Below are 16,703 nucleotides of genomic sequence, written 5' to 3'. Positions count from 1 at the left end.
AAGCTCAAAGATCATGCAGAGATGACCTCTAGCAGGATATTGTTAGATCTTGTATTGCAGTGTATTGTAGAGGAGGACAAAATTACAAGACTGATTTTAATCAGGTTGACGATGGAATAACACAAAATTGTTGATGTATTGTATTACACATGTCAAAGCGATATATTCACATTCTGAGTGTTGATTCTTTAAATAAATATAATCAGTGAAAACAGCAAACGTTTGGCCACGAAAACACGCAAAAACCTTGAATGGCCCGGAGGGGGAAGCTTCTTATGCTTCATACGACATAAAATCAAAAACAAATCCAAGTGAATAAACGTTCTCAAACGAGAACCGCTGTAACGGAACATTAGTATTGTAGAACGAAAAGAAACAAACAAATACAGCTGATTCAATTAACTAATTTATAGTTATATCATATAGTATTTGTTGTTCAAATGTCTTTGATTTTATTCAACTTATCTTCAACTTCCTCAACAAATGCTGGGAATGTCGGGTCTGATAAACACAGGCGTAAGATGAATTCTAATTTGTCGCTCGGTATGTTACAACACTTTTGATAGGCTGCTGGGAACGAGGCGTCTTCCTCCTTGGTCACAATCTTTATAATGGAATGAAAATATTACTTTAATGCAAATTTAAGACAATAATTGTTTTGTCTGGAGATCTCGCTTTTACTATATCTTAATGATTACCTTCATTTGTGTTGCATAATTCGCATTTTGTATAAATGTTTTTTTATGATATAATATACATACATCAGTGTTTTTGGATATTTTGTTATTTTACTTCTTGCATCTAAATGATATCTTCATGAAACCATTCCCCCCCCCCCCCCCCCCCCCCCCCCCCCCCCCCCCCCCAAATATTGTTTTCCTCCAAGTGGAGGTTGCGGCCACGTTCGCTCTCTGCACACCTGACACATCTCATGGCAAACGTGATGGTTTACAACTAGTTATTTGATTGGTGTCAGGAAATGACAGTTATGCAATTTGGAGACCACACAGGACCGACAACCAAAATTTGAGCCAGACAATTTAGCGGTATGGCGACCCTAAGATAAGGTTTATGTACAAAAAACGTTTCCTTTACTTTTTATCCCCAAGGCGGTGGTGACTAAGTCTTCAATCTTGCAAATGCCTATTCAATGGGTGCAGAGAGTGAAATTGAACGTAACCTCTTGAGTACAGTATCCAGGATGTTCTAGAAGGAACATAGAATACAAGAGCTGTTGGAGAACAGCATAGCTCACAAATGTTTGTCAATAAATAATTAAAATATATTAATTGGAATGGTTTCGCAAATTGCATTAATAATATTTATATTGTTTACTTAATCAGATTACGCTTTGTGAATTCATGCAATTTTCAAAACCATAACAATTTATATATATATATATATAAATTATCTATTGACAAACATTCGGGAGACAAGCTATGCTGTCGTAGATTAAATGAATATATTAAATACAAATGTAATTGCTTTTGGACATATTTCTTCAATTTTTTGACAAAATATTATCCTAATGAGAGTTGTCTCCCTTGAAAAATGTGGACCGGTATAAATTGTCTATTGTGAGCATTTTCACATTGTTTTATTTTCAGTTTCACCCCAAGAAGGGATAGTGTAACTCCATAGGGACTCTTTTACCAAATATCAGCACCCTAGTACAATAATAAAGTGATGTGTTAAATAGCTTTCAACATTTGCACAAAAATTTAAAAAAAAAATATGTTTTTCCCCAAAAAAATATTTCAGTTTAACTCCGGCAAGGGATAGTTTAACCCCCACAGGGAACCTAATACCATGTACTACTATGCCTTTCAACACTCACAATATAAACTTAACACAAAGTCCAAAGATTTAAAAACAAAAACAAAAAACACAGATTTAAAAAGAAAAAATCCAATTTTTTGTTAAAGTTTTTCTCCAGGAAGGGATTGTCTTACTCCATAGGGACTCTATTGCCAAATATCAGCAACCTAGTACAATTATAAAGTGATGTATTAAAACCTCTTAACACTTGTACCAAAAACTTAACGCAGAAATATTCTAAGGCCAAAAATTTGAAAATTCTGGTTTTTTCCAAAAAATATCTTTTAGTTTAACTCCGGCAGGGGATAGTTTAACCCAAGCGGGAGTCTATTACCAACTATCAGCACCCTAGTACAATTATAAAGTGATGTATTAAAACCTCTTAACACTTGCACCAAAAACTTAACGCAGAAATATTCTAAGGCCAAAAATTTGAAAATTCTGGTTTTTTCCAAAAAATTTCTTTTAGTTTAACTCCGGCAGGGGATAGTTTAACGCAAGCGGGAGTCTATTACCAACTATCAGCACCCTAGTACAATTATAAAGTGATGTATTAATACCTTTCAACACTTGCACCAAAAACTTAACGCAGAAATATTGTAAGTCCAAATATTTGAAAATTCGGGTTTTTTCACAAAAAAAATCTTTTAGTTTAACTCCGGCAGGGGATAGGTTAACCCCGGAGGGACTCTATTGCCAATTATCAGCATCCTAGTACAGTTATAAAGTGATGTATTAATACCTTTCAACACTTGCACCAAAAACTTAACGCAAAAATTTTCTAAGTTCAAAATTTTTCAAAAATCTGTTTTTTTCCCAAAAAATCTTTTAGTTTAACTCCGGCAGGGGATAGTTTGACCCCCACAGGGACCATATTATCATAAATTACTATGCCTTTCAACACTTGCACCAAAAATTTAACATTTGGAAAACCAACGCCGACGCCGACGCCGGAGTGACGACATAAGCTCTCACTCTTCTTCGAAGAGACGAGCTAAAAATGGCACAAATTAAAAATGGTGCAAAGTTGATATTGTGATCATATTTACTTAGATAACTTTAATAGATCAACAAGGGTCCTGCATTGTGGCAATATATCCCAATAATCGGAGAACGACATCTGCCCATTTAGATGAAGTTGACGTTTGACATTTGGAACAATCGCAAGGAAGTAAAATATACATTTCACACTTACTATGTTGTGACTCTTGCTTACTTCCACAACCATATTTACTAGGCTAACAGAAACGCAAATATTGGTACAATCTTCACTTGTTAGTTTTAATTTGTCGTAGTCAGAGATTTGTCTTTGACTTTAGGACCCAAATGACCTTGACATTCACTTCAGTGAGTGGCTGCGATAGTTCAGTTAGTTAGAGCGTAATCTCAGGTGAATATTTGAGGTGAGTGGTTTGATACTCCCTACCCGTGGCGATTTGTGTTTCTCGAGACACAAAGAAACAGACATTTTAGAAAGACACTTTACCCTTATCAATCTGGATAGCATGCGACGGGAATCCCTATGTTTTTTTCCGTGAGGTAGCTACTTCTACTACAGGGAGACATACGCCTCAAAACGACCCTAGCTGTTACAGGAGTGATAAATCAACGAACAAACTATAATCCAGTGGTAATGATCTTAGGTCAGTTGACTTATTCATTAATTCACAGCAAAATGTCTATTAGTGAAAAGGTACAAAAGTTGACTTTAACCTTTCACCTAATGATCTTGATAATATCTCATTTGACTCCTTGTTTAATCATTTGCTTCATCATGTCATAAAAATGTTCATCAGTGAAGAACTACAAAATTTGATCTTGACCTTTGACCGACTACCTCTTGACCCTATTACCTTGGCCTTTGGTCAGTAGACTCCTTGTTTACTTCTGAACTTTGCTCCATCATGCCATAACAAAATATCAGAGAGAAGATGCGAAATTTTCCCTTTACCTTTAGGCCTGGTGACTTGACATTTGACCTGAGCCTGCATTTTTTCGAACTGAATTTTTATGTAAATCTTAAAGTCATGTGTTAAATTTGTGGTCGGATGGACAGACAGACGGACAGACAAACAGACAGAATGATTACTCCAATACTAATAAAGGGATAGTAAGTTAATTTTAACTCTGCTAAAACATGTTTTATTGCATATACAAACCTTGGCTATTTTAGATAGAGTAACCTCCCCTTCGAAAGTGTCTTTACATCTCCCCTCAGAACCACTCTTTATGTCGTGAAAAAGAAAGACAAATGATAATTATTTCCAAATTACTATACAACAACCTCAAGTTTGATATTATGCTTTAGTAGTAATAACGTTAGTCTCCGGTATGTTTAATTATTCAATTACGCTTTCAAACAATATTCACAAATGTTATCAAGAATATATTTGTTACGAACACCGAAAACTTATGATTCTATAGATCTTGGGTACAATAATAATGATTATGTTTTTTTAATAAGATATTAATCTTAATGTCTTTTTATGTTTTATTTGAACATTTGAATGTTAATGCAAATAAAGGTACGGTACTAATAAAACACCATTGTTTGTTTGGACAATGTAAGCAGATTGTCAATGTATGGGTTTCAACTGAATATATCTGATGTCTTAAAATAGCCAAAATGGATGTTAATGTTTTAGAGTTCGCCAAACATATGTAATCAACATTTCCATCTATCACAATTAAAATTCCGTAACTACAACAATACCGGGGAGAGCGGAAACAGCCGAGGCTCGCTAACTGCGACGTGACGTCAAACTCAACTCATGACGAAAATTACGTACCAGTTGTCTACAGTTCTTTTCAGTAGGAAGTACTTTCATTGGAAAATATTCAGAGATCCTTTCAGCAAATTCGCGGCATTTTTCTACATCAAGCTGTTCATTTGAGTCTGAAAACTGCATTCGAAATCGACGAGTTTCTTCCTGAAAACAGCAACAATTAGATTAGAAAAATAGAGTTTACACAGAGAGTGTCGGTTTGATATCGTAATTATCTCATACTCGTTACGAAGCGAGGCTCTTATGTGACTTTCGAAAATTATCTAACGAGAGTAAAATAAATACGATACCAAACTATTTATCCCATAACCTTTCGTGACTTGTTTAGTACCATCTACACTAGTATATGAAGACATAATATAACCAACTGAAAAAATATCGAAAAATTAATCTAACTTCGGCCAAAAAAACAAAAACTCTGTTTCATTCATCAGTGACTGACAAAAACAATTTTAACTTTATTTCAAGAACTATTTTAATCGCGTAGTTTTACTTGGCGCCCACCATTGAATGATCTTTATAGGCTCCATGTCAGATCGATCTTTTCTCTACTTTTCCCTTCCTCTAAGTCTTACTAATCTGTGTAAATTCAGAAACTGCCCTCTAGTACATTTCAAACAAGGGGAACCTATATATAAAATCTAAGATTAAGCGATAATGGCTGTCTGTCGGCCATGTTGTTTTCGGATTGGTCCCAAAATGCAACATCAGGGACCAAGGGGAACCTACATATGAAATTTGAGAAAGATCCCTTCAGTGCTTTCTGAGAAATAGCGATAACAAACTTCAATTGTCAAAATACAAGATGGCTGCCTGTCGGCCAGGTTTTTTTCTGACTGGTCTCAAAATCCAATATGCATAACTAGGCACAGAGGGCAACCTACAAATGAAATTTCAGAAAGATCCTTTCAGCAATTTCTGACAAATAGCAATAACAATCTTCAATTGTCAAAATCCAAGATGGCTGCCCGTCGGCCAGGTTGTTTTCCTATTGGTCCCAAGATGCTATATGCAGAACTACAGACCAAGGGGAACTTACAAAAAAGTTTGAGAAAGATCCCTTCAGTACTTTCTGAAAAATAGCGATAACAAAATTCAATTGTCAAAATCCAAGATGGCTGCCTGTCGGCCATGTTGTTTTCCGATTGGTCTCAAAATGCAATATGCATAACTAGGCACCGAGGGGAACGTACATATGAAATTTGAGAAAGATCCCTTCAGCACTTTCTTAGAAATAGCGATAACAAACTTCAATTGTCAAAATCCAAGATGGCTGCCAGTCGGCCATGTTTTTTTTCCGATTAGTCTCAAAATGCATTATGCATCATTAGGCACCGAGTGGAACCTACATATGAAATTTCAGAAAGGTCCCTTCATTATTTTCTGAGAAATAGCGATAACAAACTTCAATTGTCAAAATCCATGATGGCTGCCTGTCGGCCATGTTGTTTTCCGATTGGTCTCAAAATGCAATATGCATAAGTAAGCACCAAGTGGAACCTATATATACAATTTGAGAAAGATCCCTTCAGTACTTTCTGAGAAATAGCGATAACAAACTTCAATTGTCAAAATCCAAGATGACTGCCTGTCGGCCATGTTGTTTTCCGATTGGTCTCAAAATGCAATATGCATAAGTAAGCACCAAGGGGAACCTATATATAAAATTTGAGAAAGATCCCTTCAGTACTTTCTGAAAAATAGCGATAACAAACTTCAATTGTCAAAATCCAAGATGGCTGCCTGTCAGCCAGGTTGTTTTCTGACTGGTCTCAAAATCCAATATGCATAACTAGGCACAGAGGGGAACCTAATAATGAAATTTCAGAAATAGCCCTTCATCATTTTCTGAGAAATAGCGATAACAAACTTCAATTGTCAAAATCCAAGATGACTGCCTGTCGGCCATGTTGTTTTTCGATTGGTCTCAAAATCCAATATGCATAACTAGACACCAGGAGGAACCTACATATGAAATTTGAGAAAGATCCCTTCAGGGCTTTCTGAGAAATAGCGATAACAAACTTCAATTGTCAAAATCCAAGATGGCTGTCTGTCGGCCAGGTTGTTTTCTGATTGGTCTCAAAATGCAATATGCATAACTAGGCACCGAGGGGAACCTACATATGAAATATCAGAAAGATCCCTTCATTAGTTTCTGAGAAATAGCGATAACAAACTTCAATTGTCAAAATCCATGATGGCTGCCTGTCGGCCATGTTGTTTTCCGATAGGTCTCAAAATGCAATATGCATAACTAGTCACCGAGGGGAACATACATATTAAATTTGAGAAAGATCTCTTCAGTACTTTCTGAGAAATAGCGATAACAAACTTCAATTGTCAAAATCCAAGATGGCTGCATGTCGGCCATGTTTTTTCAGATAGGTCTCAAAATGCAATATGCATAACTAGGCACCAAGGGGAACCTATATATGTAATTTGAGAAAGATCCCTTCAGCACTTTCTGAGAAATAACGATAACAAGAATTGTTTACGGACGGAGGGATGGACGGACGGACGGACGGACGGACGGACCACGGACGCAGGGCGATTTGAATAACCCACCATCTGATGATGGTGGGCTAAAAAGATGAACGGCATAGTTTTAATACTGGTGGTTATAATGTAAAACTTATTGTGAAATAAATTAACGAACTAATGCGTTTTAGCACGGATAAAATTATATCAGTTTGAATCATTTTTGGTAATAATAAGAGTGCCTTTGAATCAGGAATGGGATTTTATTAAAGTGTCAGTTAAAAAAATACATTCACTTATTCAGCTTGCATTCAATCTTAACTTTGTTTCGTTTTTAACGGCATATCTGCATTTTACATTTACCGCTACATTGACCAATCACGTATTTCATCATGACCAGTAACGCCACCTGTCGCGTCATATCCGGGTCCAAAAGAAAATTATACGGCTATACCGAAAAAGAATCGTATTGGTAGTGACCTAGATAATCTGATTAGGACGCAGACCACGGACATTCAACTTTTGCGCCAAATGTTTTCTCCACTATTGTTTGCTAATCTTGTGTCCTTGTTCTTTTGTCTAATACTAAAAGTGATGTCATTGGCAGTTAAACCTATCAATTTAAAACAAACATTAAATTTTTGAAATTGAAGGACTGTAGACGATAGAAACGCGGGGATAAAACTCATTGCAGTTAATCAAAAAAATTAAATCGAAATTTAATTTAAATCATTAATTATATAATTCCTTGTGTCTCATGGTTTTCATAATTACTGCATAGGGATATTGTTTGAACATTGCGGTAGGGCAACGGGAGGGGGTAATGTCCAGAAATTTGGATAACATCCAGGGGGATATTTGGTCTGCTGCTCAGTGAATTAAAGATTCGCATTTCCCTCCGGATCAGTACTAATTTCACTTTTGTATTCTCGTATATATGCATGAAATACTTTCTGATCACAAAACAAACAATCCATGATTTATAAAGTTGTTTATAAGTATACATTTCACCGTGCCTAACCAAAAAACCGACGGAATAACATGAAACATACATCCAGGCTCTGTCACGACGGAATAACATCAAACATACACCTGGGCTCTGTCACGACGGAATAATATCACATATACCTGGGCTCTGTCACGACGGAATAAAATGAAACATATACCTGGACTCTGTCAAGACGGAATAACATAAAACATATACATGGGCTCTGTCACGACGGAATAACATCAAACATATACCTGGACTCTGTCACGACGGAATAACATAAAACATACACCTGGGCTCTGTCACGACGGAATAATATCACATATACCTGGGCTCTGTCACGACGGAATAAAATGAAACATATACCTGGACTCTGTCAGGACGGAATAACATCAAACATATACCTGGGCTCTGTCACGACGGAATAACATCAAACATATACCTGGGCTCGACGGAATAATATCAAACATATACCTGGGCTCGACGGAATAACATCAAACATATACCTGGGCTCTGTCACGACGGAATAAAATGAAACATATACCTGGGCTCTGTCACGACGGAATAACATCAAATATACATCTGGGCTCTGTCACGACGGAATAACATCAAACATATACCTGGGCTCTGTCACGACGGAATAACATCAAATATACATCTGGGCTCTGTCACGACGGAATAACATCAAACATATACCTGGGTTCTGTCACGACGGAATAACATCAAACATATACCTGGGTTCTGTCACGACGGAATAACATCAAACATATACCTGGGCTCTGTCACGACGGAATAACATCAAACATATACCTGGGCTCTGTCACGACGGAATAACATCAAACATATACCTGGACTCTGTCACGACGGAATAACATCAAACATATACCTGGGCTCTGTCACGACGGAATAACTTCAAACATATACATGGACTCTGTCACGACGGAATAACATCAAACATATACCTGGGCTCTGTCACGACGGAATAACATCAAACATATACCTGGGCTCTGTCACGACGGAATAAAATGTAACATATACCTGGACTCTGTCACGACGGAATAACATCAAACATATACCTGGGCTCTGTCAGGACGGAATAACATCAAACATATACCTGGGCTCTGTCACGACGGAATAAAATGAAACATATACCTGGACTCTGTCACGACGGAATAACATCAAATATACATCTGGGCTATGTCACGACGGAATAACATCAAATATACATCTGGGCTCTGTCACGACGGAATAACATCACATATACCTGGACTCTGTCACGACGGAATAACATCAAACATACAACTGGGCTCTGTCACGACGGAATAACATCAAACATATACCTGGGCTCTGTCACGACGGAATAACATCAAATATACATCTGGGCTCTGTCACGACGGAATAACATCAAACATATACCTGGGTTCTGTCACGACGGAATAACATCAAACATATACCTGGGCTCTGTCACGACGGAATAACATCAAACATATACCTGGGCTCTGTCACGACGGAATAACATGAAACATATACCTGGACTCTGTCACGACGGAATAACATCAAACATATACCTGGGCTCTGTCACGACGGAATAACATCAAACATATACCTGGGCTCTGTCACGACGGAATAACATGAAACATATACCTGGACTCTGTCACGACGGAATAACATCAAACATATACCTGGGCTCTGTCACGACGGAATAACATCAAACATATACTCTGGGCTCTGTCACGACGGAATAACATCAAACATATACCTGGACTCTGTCACGACGGAATAACATCAAACATATACCTGGGCTCTGTCACGACGGAATAACATCAAACATATACCTGGGCTCTGTCACGACGGAATAACATCAAACATATACCTGGACTCTGTCACGACGGAATAACATCAAACATATACCTGGGCTCTGTCACGACGGAATAACATCAAATATACATCTGGGCTCTGTCACGACGGAATAACATCAAACATATACCTGGGCTCTGTCACGACGGAATAACATCAAACATATACCTGGGCTCTGTCACGACGGAATAACATCAAACATATACCTGGGCTCTGTCACGACGGAATAACATCAAATATACATCTGGGCTCTGTCACGACGGAATAACATCAAACATATACCTGGATTCTGTCACGACGGAATAACATCAAACATATACCTGGACTCTGTCACGACGGAATAACATCAAACATATACCTGGGCTCTGTCACGACGGAATAACATCAAACATATACCTGGGCTCTGTCACGACGGAATAACATCAAACATATACCTGGGCTCTGTCACGACGGAATAACATAAAACATATACCTGGACTCTGTCACGACGGAATAACATCAAACATATACCTGGGCTCTGTCACGACGGAATAACATCAAACATATACCTGGGCTCTGTCACGACGGAATAACATCAAACATATACCTGGGTTCTGTCACGACGGAATAACATCAAACATACATCTCGGGCTCTGTCACGACGGAATAACATCAAACATATACCTGGACTCTGTCACGACGGAATAACATCAAACATATACCTGGGCTCTGTCACGACGGAATAACATCAAACATATACCTGGGCTCTGTCATGACGGAATACATCAAACATATACCTGGGCTCTGTCACGACGGAATAACATCAAACATATACCTGGGTTCTGTCACGACGGAATAACATCAAACATATACCTGGGCTCTGTCACGACGGAATAACATCAAACATATACCTGGGCTCTGTCACGACGGAATAACATCAAACATATACCTGGGCTCTGTCACGACGGAATAACATCAAATATATATGTGGGCTCTGTCACGACGGAACTACATCAAACATATACCTGGGCTCGACGGAATAACATCAAATATATACCTGGGCTCTGTCACGACGGAATAACATTAAATATACATCTGGGCTCTGTCACGACGGAATAACATCAAACATATACCTGGACTCTGTCACGACGGAATAACATCAAACATATACCTGGGCTCTGTCACGACGGAATAAAATGAAACATATACCTGGGCTCTGTCACGACGGAATAACATCAAACATATACCTGGGCTCTGTCACGACGGAATTACATCAAACATATACCTGGGCTCTGTCACGACGGAATAAGATCAAACATATACCTGGGCTCTGAATCGACGGAATAACATCAAACATATACCTGGGTTCTGTCACGACGGAATAACATAAAACATACATCTGGGCTCTGTCAGGACGGAATAACATCAAACATATACCTGGGCTCTGTCACGACGGAATAACATCAAACATATACCTGGGTTCTGTCACGACGGAATAACATGAAACATATACCTGGGCTCTGTCACGACGGAATAACATCAAACATATACCTGGGCTCTGTCACGACGGAATAACATCAAACATATACCTGGACTCTGTCACGACGGAATAACATCAAACATATACCTGGGCTCTGTCACGACGGAATAACATCAAACATATACCTGGGCTCTGTCACGACGGAATAACATCAAACATATACCTGGGTTCTGTCACGACGGAATAACATCAAACATATACCTGGGCTCTGTCACGACGGAATAACATCAAACATATACCTGGGCTCTGTCACGACGGAATAACATCAAACATATACCTGGGCTCTGTCACGACGGAATAACATCAAACATATACCTGGGCTCTGTCACGACGGAATAACATCAAACATATACCTGGGCTCTGTCACGACGGAATAACATCAAACATATATCCTGGGCTCTGTCACGACGGAATAACATCAAACATATACCTGGGCTCTGTCACGACGGAATAACATCAAACATATACCTGGGCTCTGTCACGACGGAATAACATAAAACATATACCTGGGCTCTGTCACGACGGAATAACATCAAACATATACCTGGGCTCGGTCACGACGGAATAACATCAAACATATACCTGGGCTCTGTCACGACGGAATAACATCAAACATATACCTGGGCTCTGTCACGACGGAATAACATCAAACATATACCTGGGCTCTGTCACGACGGAATAACATCAAACATATACCTGGGCTCTGTCACGACGGAATAACATCAAACATATACCTGGGCTCTGTCACGACGGAATAACATCAAACATATACCTGGATTCTGTCACGACGGAATAACATCAAACATATACCTGGACTCTGTCACGACGGAATAACATCAAACATATACCTGGGCTCTGTCACGACGGAATAACATCAAACATATACCTGGGCTCTGTCACGACGGAATAACATCAAACATATACCTGGGCTCTGTCACGACGGAATAACATAAAACATATACCTGGGCCTCTGTCACGACGGAATAACATCAAACATATACCTGGGCTCTGTCACGACGGAATAACATCAAACATATACCTGGGCTCTGTCACGACGGAATAACATCAAACATATACCTGGGTTCTGTCACGACGGAATAACATCAAACATATACCTGGGCTCTGTCACGACGGAATAACATCAAACATATACCTGGGACTCTGTCACGACGGAATAACATCAAACATATACCTGGGCTCTGTCACGACGGAATAACATCAAACATATACCTGGGCTCTGTCACGACGGAATAACATCAAACATATACCTGGGCTCTGTCACGACGGAATAACATCAAACATATACCTGGGCTCTGTCACGACGGAATAACATCAAACATATACCTGGGCTCTGTCACGACGGAATAACATCAAACATATACCTGGGCTCTGTCACGACGGAATAACATCAAACATATACCTGGGCTCTGTCACGACGGAATAACATCAAACATATACCTGGGCTCTGTCACGACGGAATAACATCAAACATATACCTGGGCTCTGTCACGACGGAATAACATCAAACATATACCTGGGTTCTGTCACGACGGAATAACATCAAACATATACCTGGGCTCTGTCACGACGGAATAACATCAAACATATACCTGGGCTCTGTCACGACGGAATAACATCAAACATATACCTGGGCTCTGTCACGACGGAATAACATCAAACATATACCTGGGCTCTGTCACGACGGAATAACATCAAACATATACCTGGGCTCTGTCACGACGGAATAACATAAAACATATACCTGGGCTCTGTCACGACGGAATAACATCAAACATATACCTGGGCTCTGTCACGACGGAATAACATCAAACATATACCTGGGCTCTGTCACGACGGAATAACATCAAACATATACCTGGGCTCTGTCACGACGGAATAACATCAAACATATACCTGGGCTCTGTCACGACGGAATAACATGAAACATATACCTGGGCTCTGTCACGACGGAATAACATCAAACATATACCTGGGCTCTGTCACGACGGAATAACATCAAACATATACCTGGGTTCTGTCACGACGGAATAACATCAAACATATACCTGGGCTCTGTCACGACGGAATAACATCAAACATATAACTGGGCTCTGTCACGACGGAATAACATCAAACATATACCTGGGCTCTGTCACGACGGAATAACATCAAATATATATGTGGGCTCTGTCACGACGGAATAACATCAAACATATACCTGGGCTCGACGGAATAACATGAAACATATACCTGGGCTCTGTCACGACGGAATAACATGAAACATATACCTGGGCTCTGTCACGACGGAATAACATCAAACATATACCTGGGCTCTGTCACGACGGAATAACATGAAACATATACCTGGGCTCTGTCACGACGGAATAACATCAAACATATACCTGGGTTCTGTCACGACGGAATAACATAAAACATATACCTGGGCTCTGTCACGACGGAATAACATCAAACATATACCTGGGCTCTGTCACGACGGAATAACATCAAACATATACCTGGGCTCTGTCACGACGGAATAACATCAAACATATACCTGGGCTCTGTCACGACGGAATAACATCAAACATATACCTGGGCTCTGTCACGACGGAATAACATCAAACATATACCTGGGCTCTGTCACGACGGAATAACATCAAACATATACCTGGGCTCTGTCACGACGGAATAACATCAAACATATACCTGGGCTCTGTCACGACGGAATAACATCAAACATATACCTGGGACTCTGTCACGACGGAATAACATCAAACATATACCTGGGCTCTGTCACGACGGAATAACATCAAACATATACCTGGGCTCTGTCACGACGGAATAACATCAAACATATACCTGGGTTCTGTCACGACGGAATAACATCAAACATATACCTGGGCTCTGTCACGACGGAATAACATCAAACACATACCTGGACTCTGTCACGACGGAATAACATCAAACATATACCTGGGCTCTGTCACGACGGAATAACATCAAACATATACCTGGGCTCTGTCACGACGGAATACATCAAACATATACCTGGGCTCTGTCACGACGGAATAACATCAAACATATACCTGGGTTCTGTCACGACGGAATAACATCAAACATATACCTGGGCTCTGTCACGACGGAATAACATCAAACATATACCTGGGCTCTGTCACGACGGAATAACATCAAACATATACCTGGGCTCTGTCACGACGGAATAACATCAAATATATATGTGGGCTCTGTCACGACGGAACTAACATCAAACATATACCTGGGCTCTGTCACGACGGAATAACATCAAACATATACCTGGGCTCTGTCACGACGGAATAACATCAAACATATACCTGGGCTCTGTCACGACGGAATAACATCAAACATATACCTGGGCTCTGTCACGACGGAATAACATCAAACATATACCTGGGCTCTGTCACGACGGAATAACATCAAACATATACCTGGGCTCTGTCACGACGGAATAACATCAAACATATACCTGGGCTCTGTCACGACGGAATAACATCAAACATATACCTGGGTTCTGTCACGACGGAATAACATCAAACATATACCTGGGCTCTGTCACGACGGAATAACATCAAACATATACCTGGGCTCTGTCACGACGGAATAACATCAAACATATACCTGGGCTCTGTCACGACGGAATAACATCAAACATATACCTGGGCTCTGTCACGACGGAATAACATCAAACATATACCTGGGCTCTGTCACGACGGAATAACATCAAACATATACCTGGGCTCTGTCACGACGGAATAACATCAAACATATACCTGGGCTCTGTCACGACGGAATAACATCAAACATATACCTGGGCTCTGTCACGACGGAATAACATGAAACATATACCTGGGCTCTGTCACGACGGAATAACATCAAACATATACCTGGGCTCTGTCACGACGGAATAACATCAAACATATACCTGGGTTCTGTCACGACGGAATAACATAAAACATATACCTGGGCTCTGTCACGACGGAATAACATCAAACATATACCTGGGCTCTGTCACGACGGAATAACATCAAACATATACCTGGGCTCTGTCACGACGGAATAACATCAAACATATACCTGGGCTCTGTCACGACGGAATAACATCAAACATATACCTGGGCTCTGTCACGACGGAATAACATCAAACATATACCTGGGCTCTGTCACGACGGAATAACATCAAACATATACCTGGGCTCTGTCACGACGGAATAACATCAAACATATACCTGGGCTCTGTCACGACGGAATAACATAAAACATATACATGGACTCTGTCACGACGGAATAACATCAAACATATACCTGGGCTCTGTCACGACGGAATAACATCAAACATATACCTGGGTTCTGTCACGACGGAATAACATCAAACATATACCTGGGTTCTGAATCGACGGAATAACATCAAACATATACCTGGGTTCTGTCACGACGGAATAACATAAAACATATACCTGGGCTCTGTCACGACGGAATAACATTCAACACATACCTGGACTCTGTCACGACGGAATAACATCAAACATATACTTGGGTTCTGTCACGACGGAATAACATGAAACATATACCTGGGCTCTGTCACGACGGAATAACATCAAACATATACCTGGGCTCTGTCACGACGGAATAACATCAAATATATATGTGGGCTCTGTCACGACAGAATAACATCAAACATATACCTGGGCTCTGTCACGACGGAATAACATCAAACATATACCTGGGCTCTGTCACGACGGAATAACATCAAACATATACCTGGGCTCTGTCACGACGGAATAACATCAAACATATACCTGGGCTCTGTCACGACGGAATAACATAAAACATATACCTGGGCTCTGTCACGACGGAATAACATCAAACATATACCTGGGCTCTGTCACGACGGAATAACATCAAACATATACCTGGGTTCTGTCACGACGGAATAACATCAAACATATACCTGGGTTCTGTCACGACGGAATAACATCAAACATATACCTGGGTTCTGTCACGACGGAATAACATCAAACATATACCTGGGCTCTGTCACGACGGAATAACATCAAACATATACCTGGACTCTGTCACGACGGAATAACATCAAACATATACTTGGGTTCTGTCACGACGGAATAACATGAAACATATACCTGGGCTCTGTCACGACGGAATAACATCAAACATATACCTGGGCTCTGTCACGACGGAATAACATCAAACATATACC

At 39.9% G+C, this 16,703-nt stretch overlaps 1 protein-coding gene across 1 annotated transcript; it reads right to left on the bottom strand.

Annotated features, from left to right (window-relative positions):
* Window positions 1–388: 388 nt before the first annotated feature.
* LOC117316960 (meiotic recombination protein REC114-like) lies at window positions 389–4,744 on the bottom strand. The gene is made up of 3 exons (XM_033871738.1): window positions 4,608–4,744; window positions 3,978–4,043; window positions 389–604 (listed from the first exon to the last, which is right to left on the bottom strand). Exons 1-3 carry the CDS (start codon window positions 4,725–4,727, stop codon window positions 437–439), a joined length of 354 nt encoding a protein of 117 aa, XP_033727629.1. The 5' UTR covers window positions 4,728–4,744; the 3' UTR covers window positions 389–436.
* Between the last annotated feature and the right edge of the window lie 11,959 nt (window positions 4,745–16,703).

Source organism: Pecten maximus, chromosome 18 (assembly GCF_902652985.1).
Source record: "Pecten maximus chromosome 18, xPecMax1.1, whole genome shotgun sequence".
NCBI lineage: Eukaryota > Metazoa > Mollusca > Bivalvia > Pectinida > Pectinidae > Pecten > Pecten maximus.
This window is presented reverse-complemented; position numbering and strand designations above follow the sequence as displayed.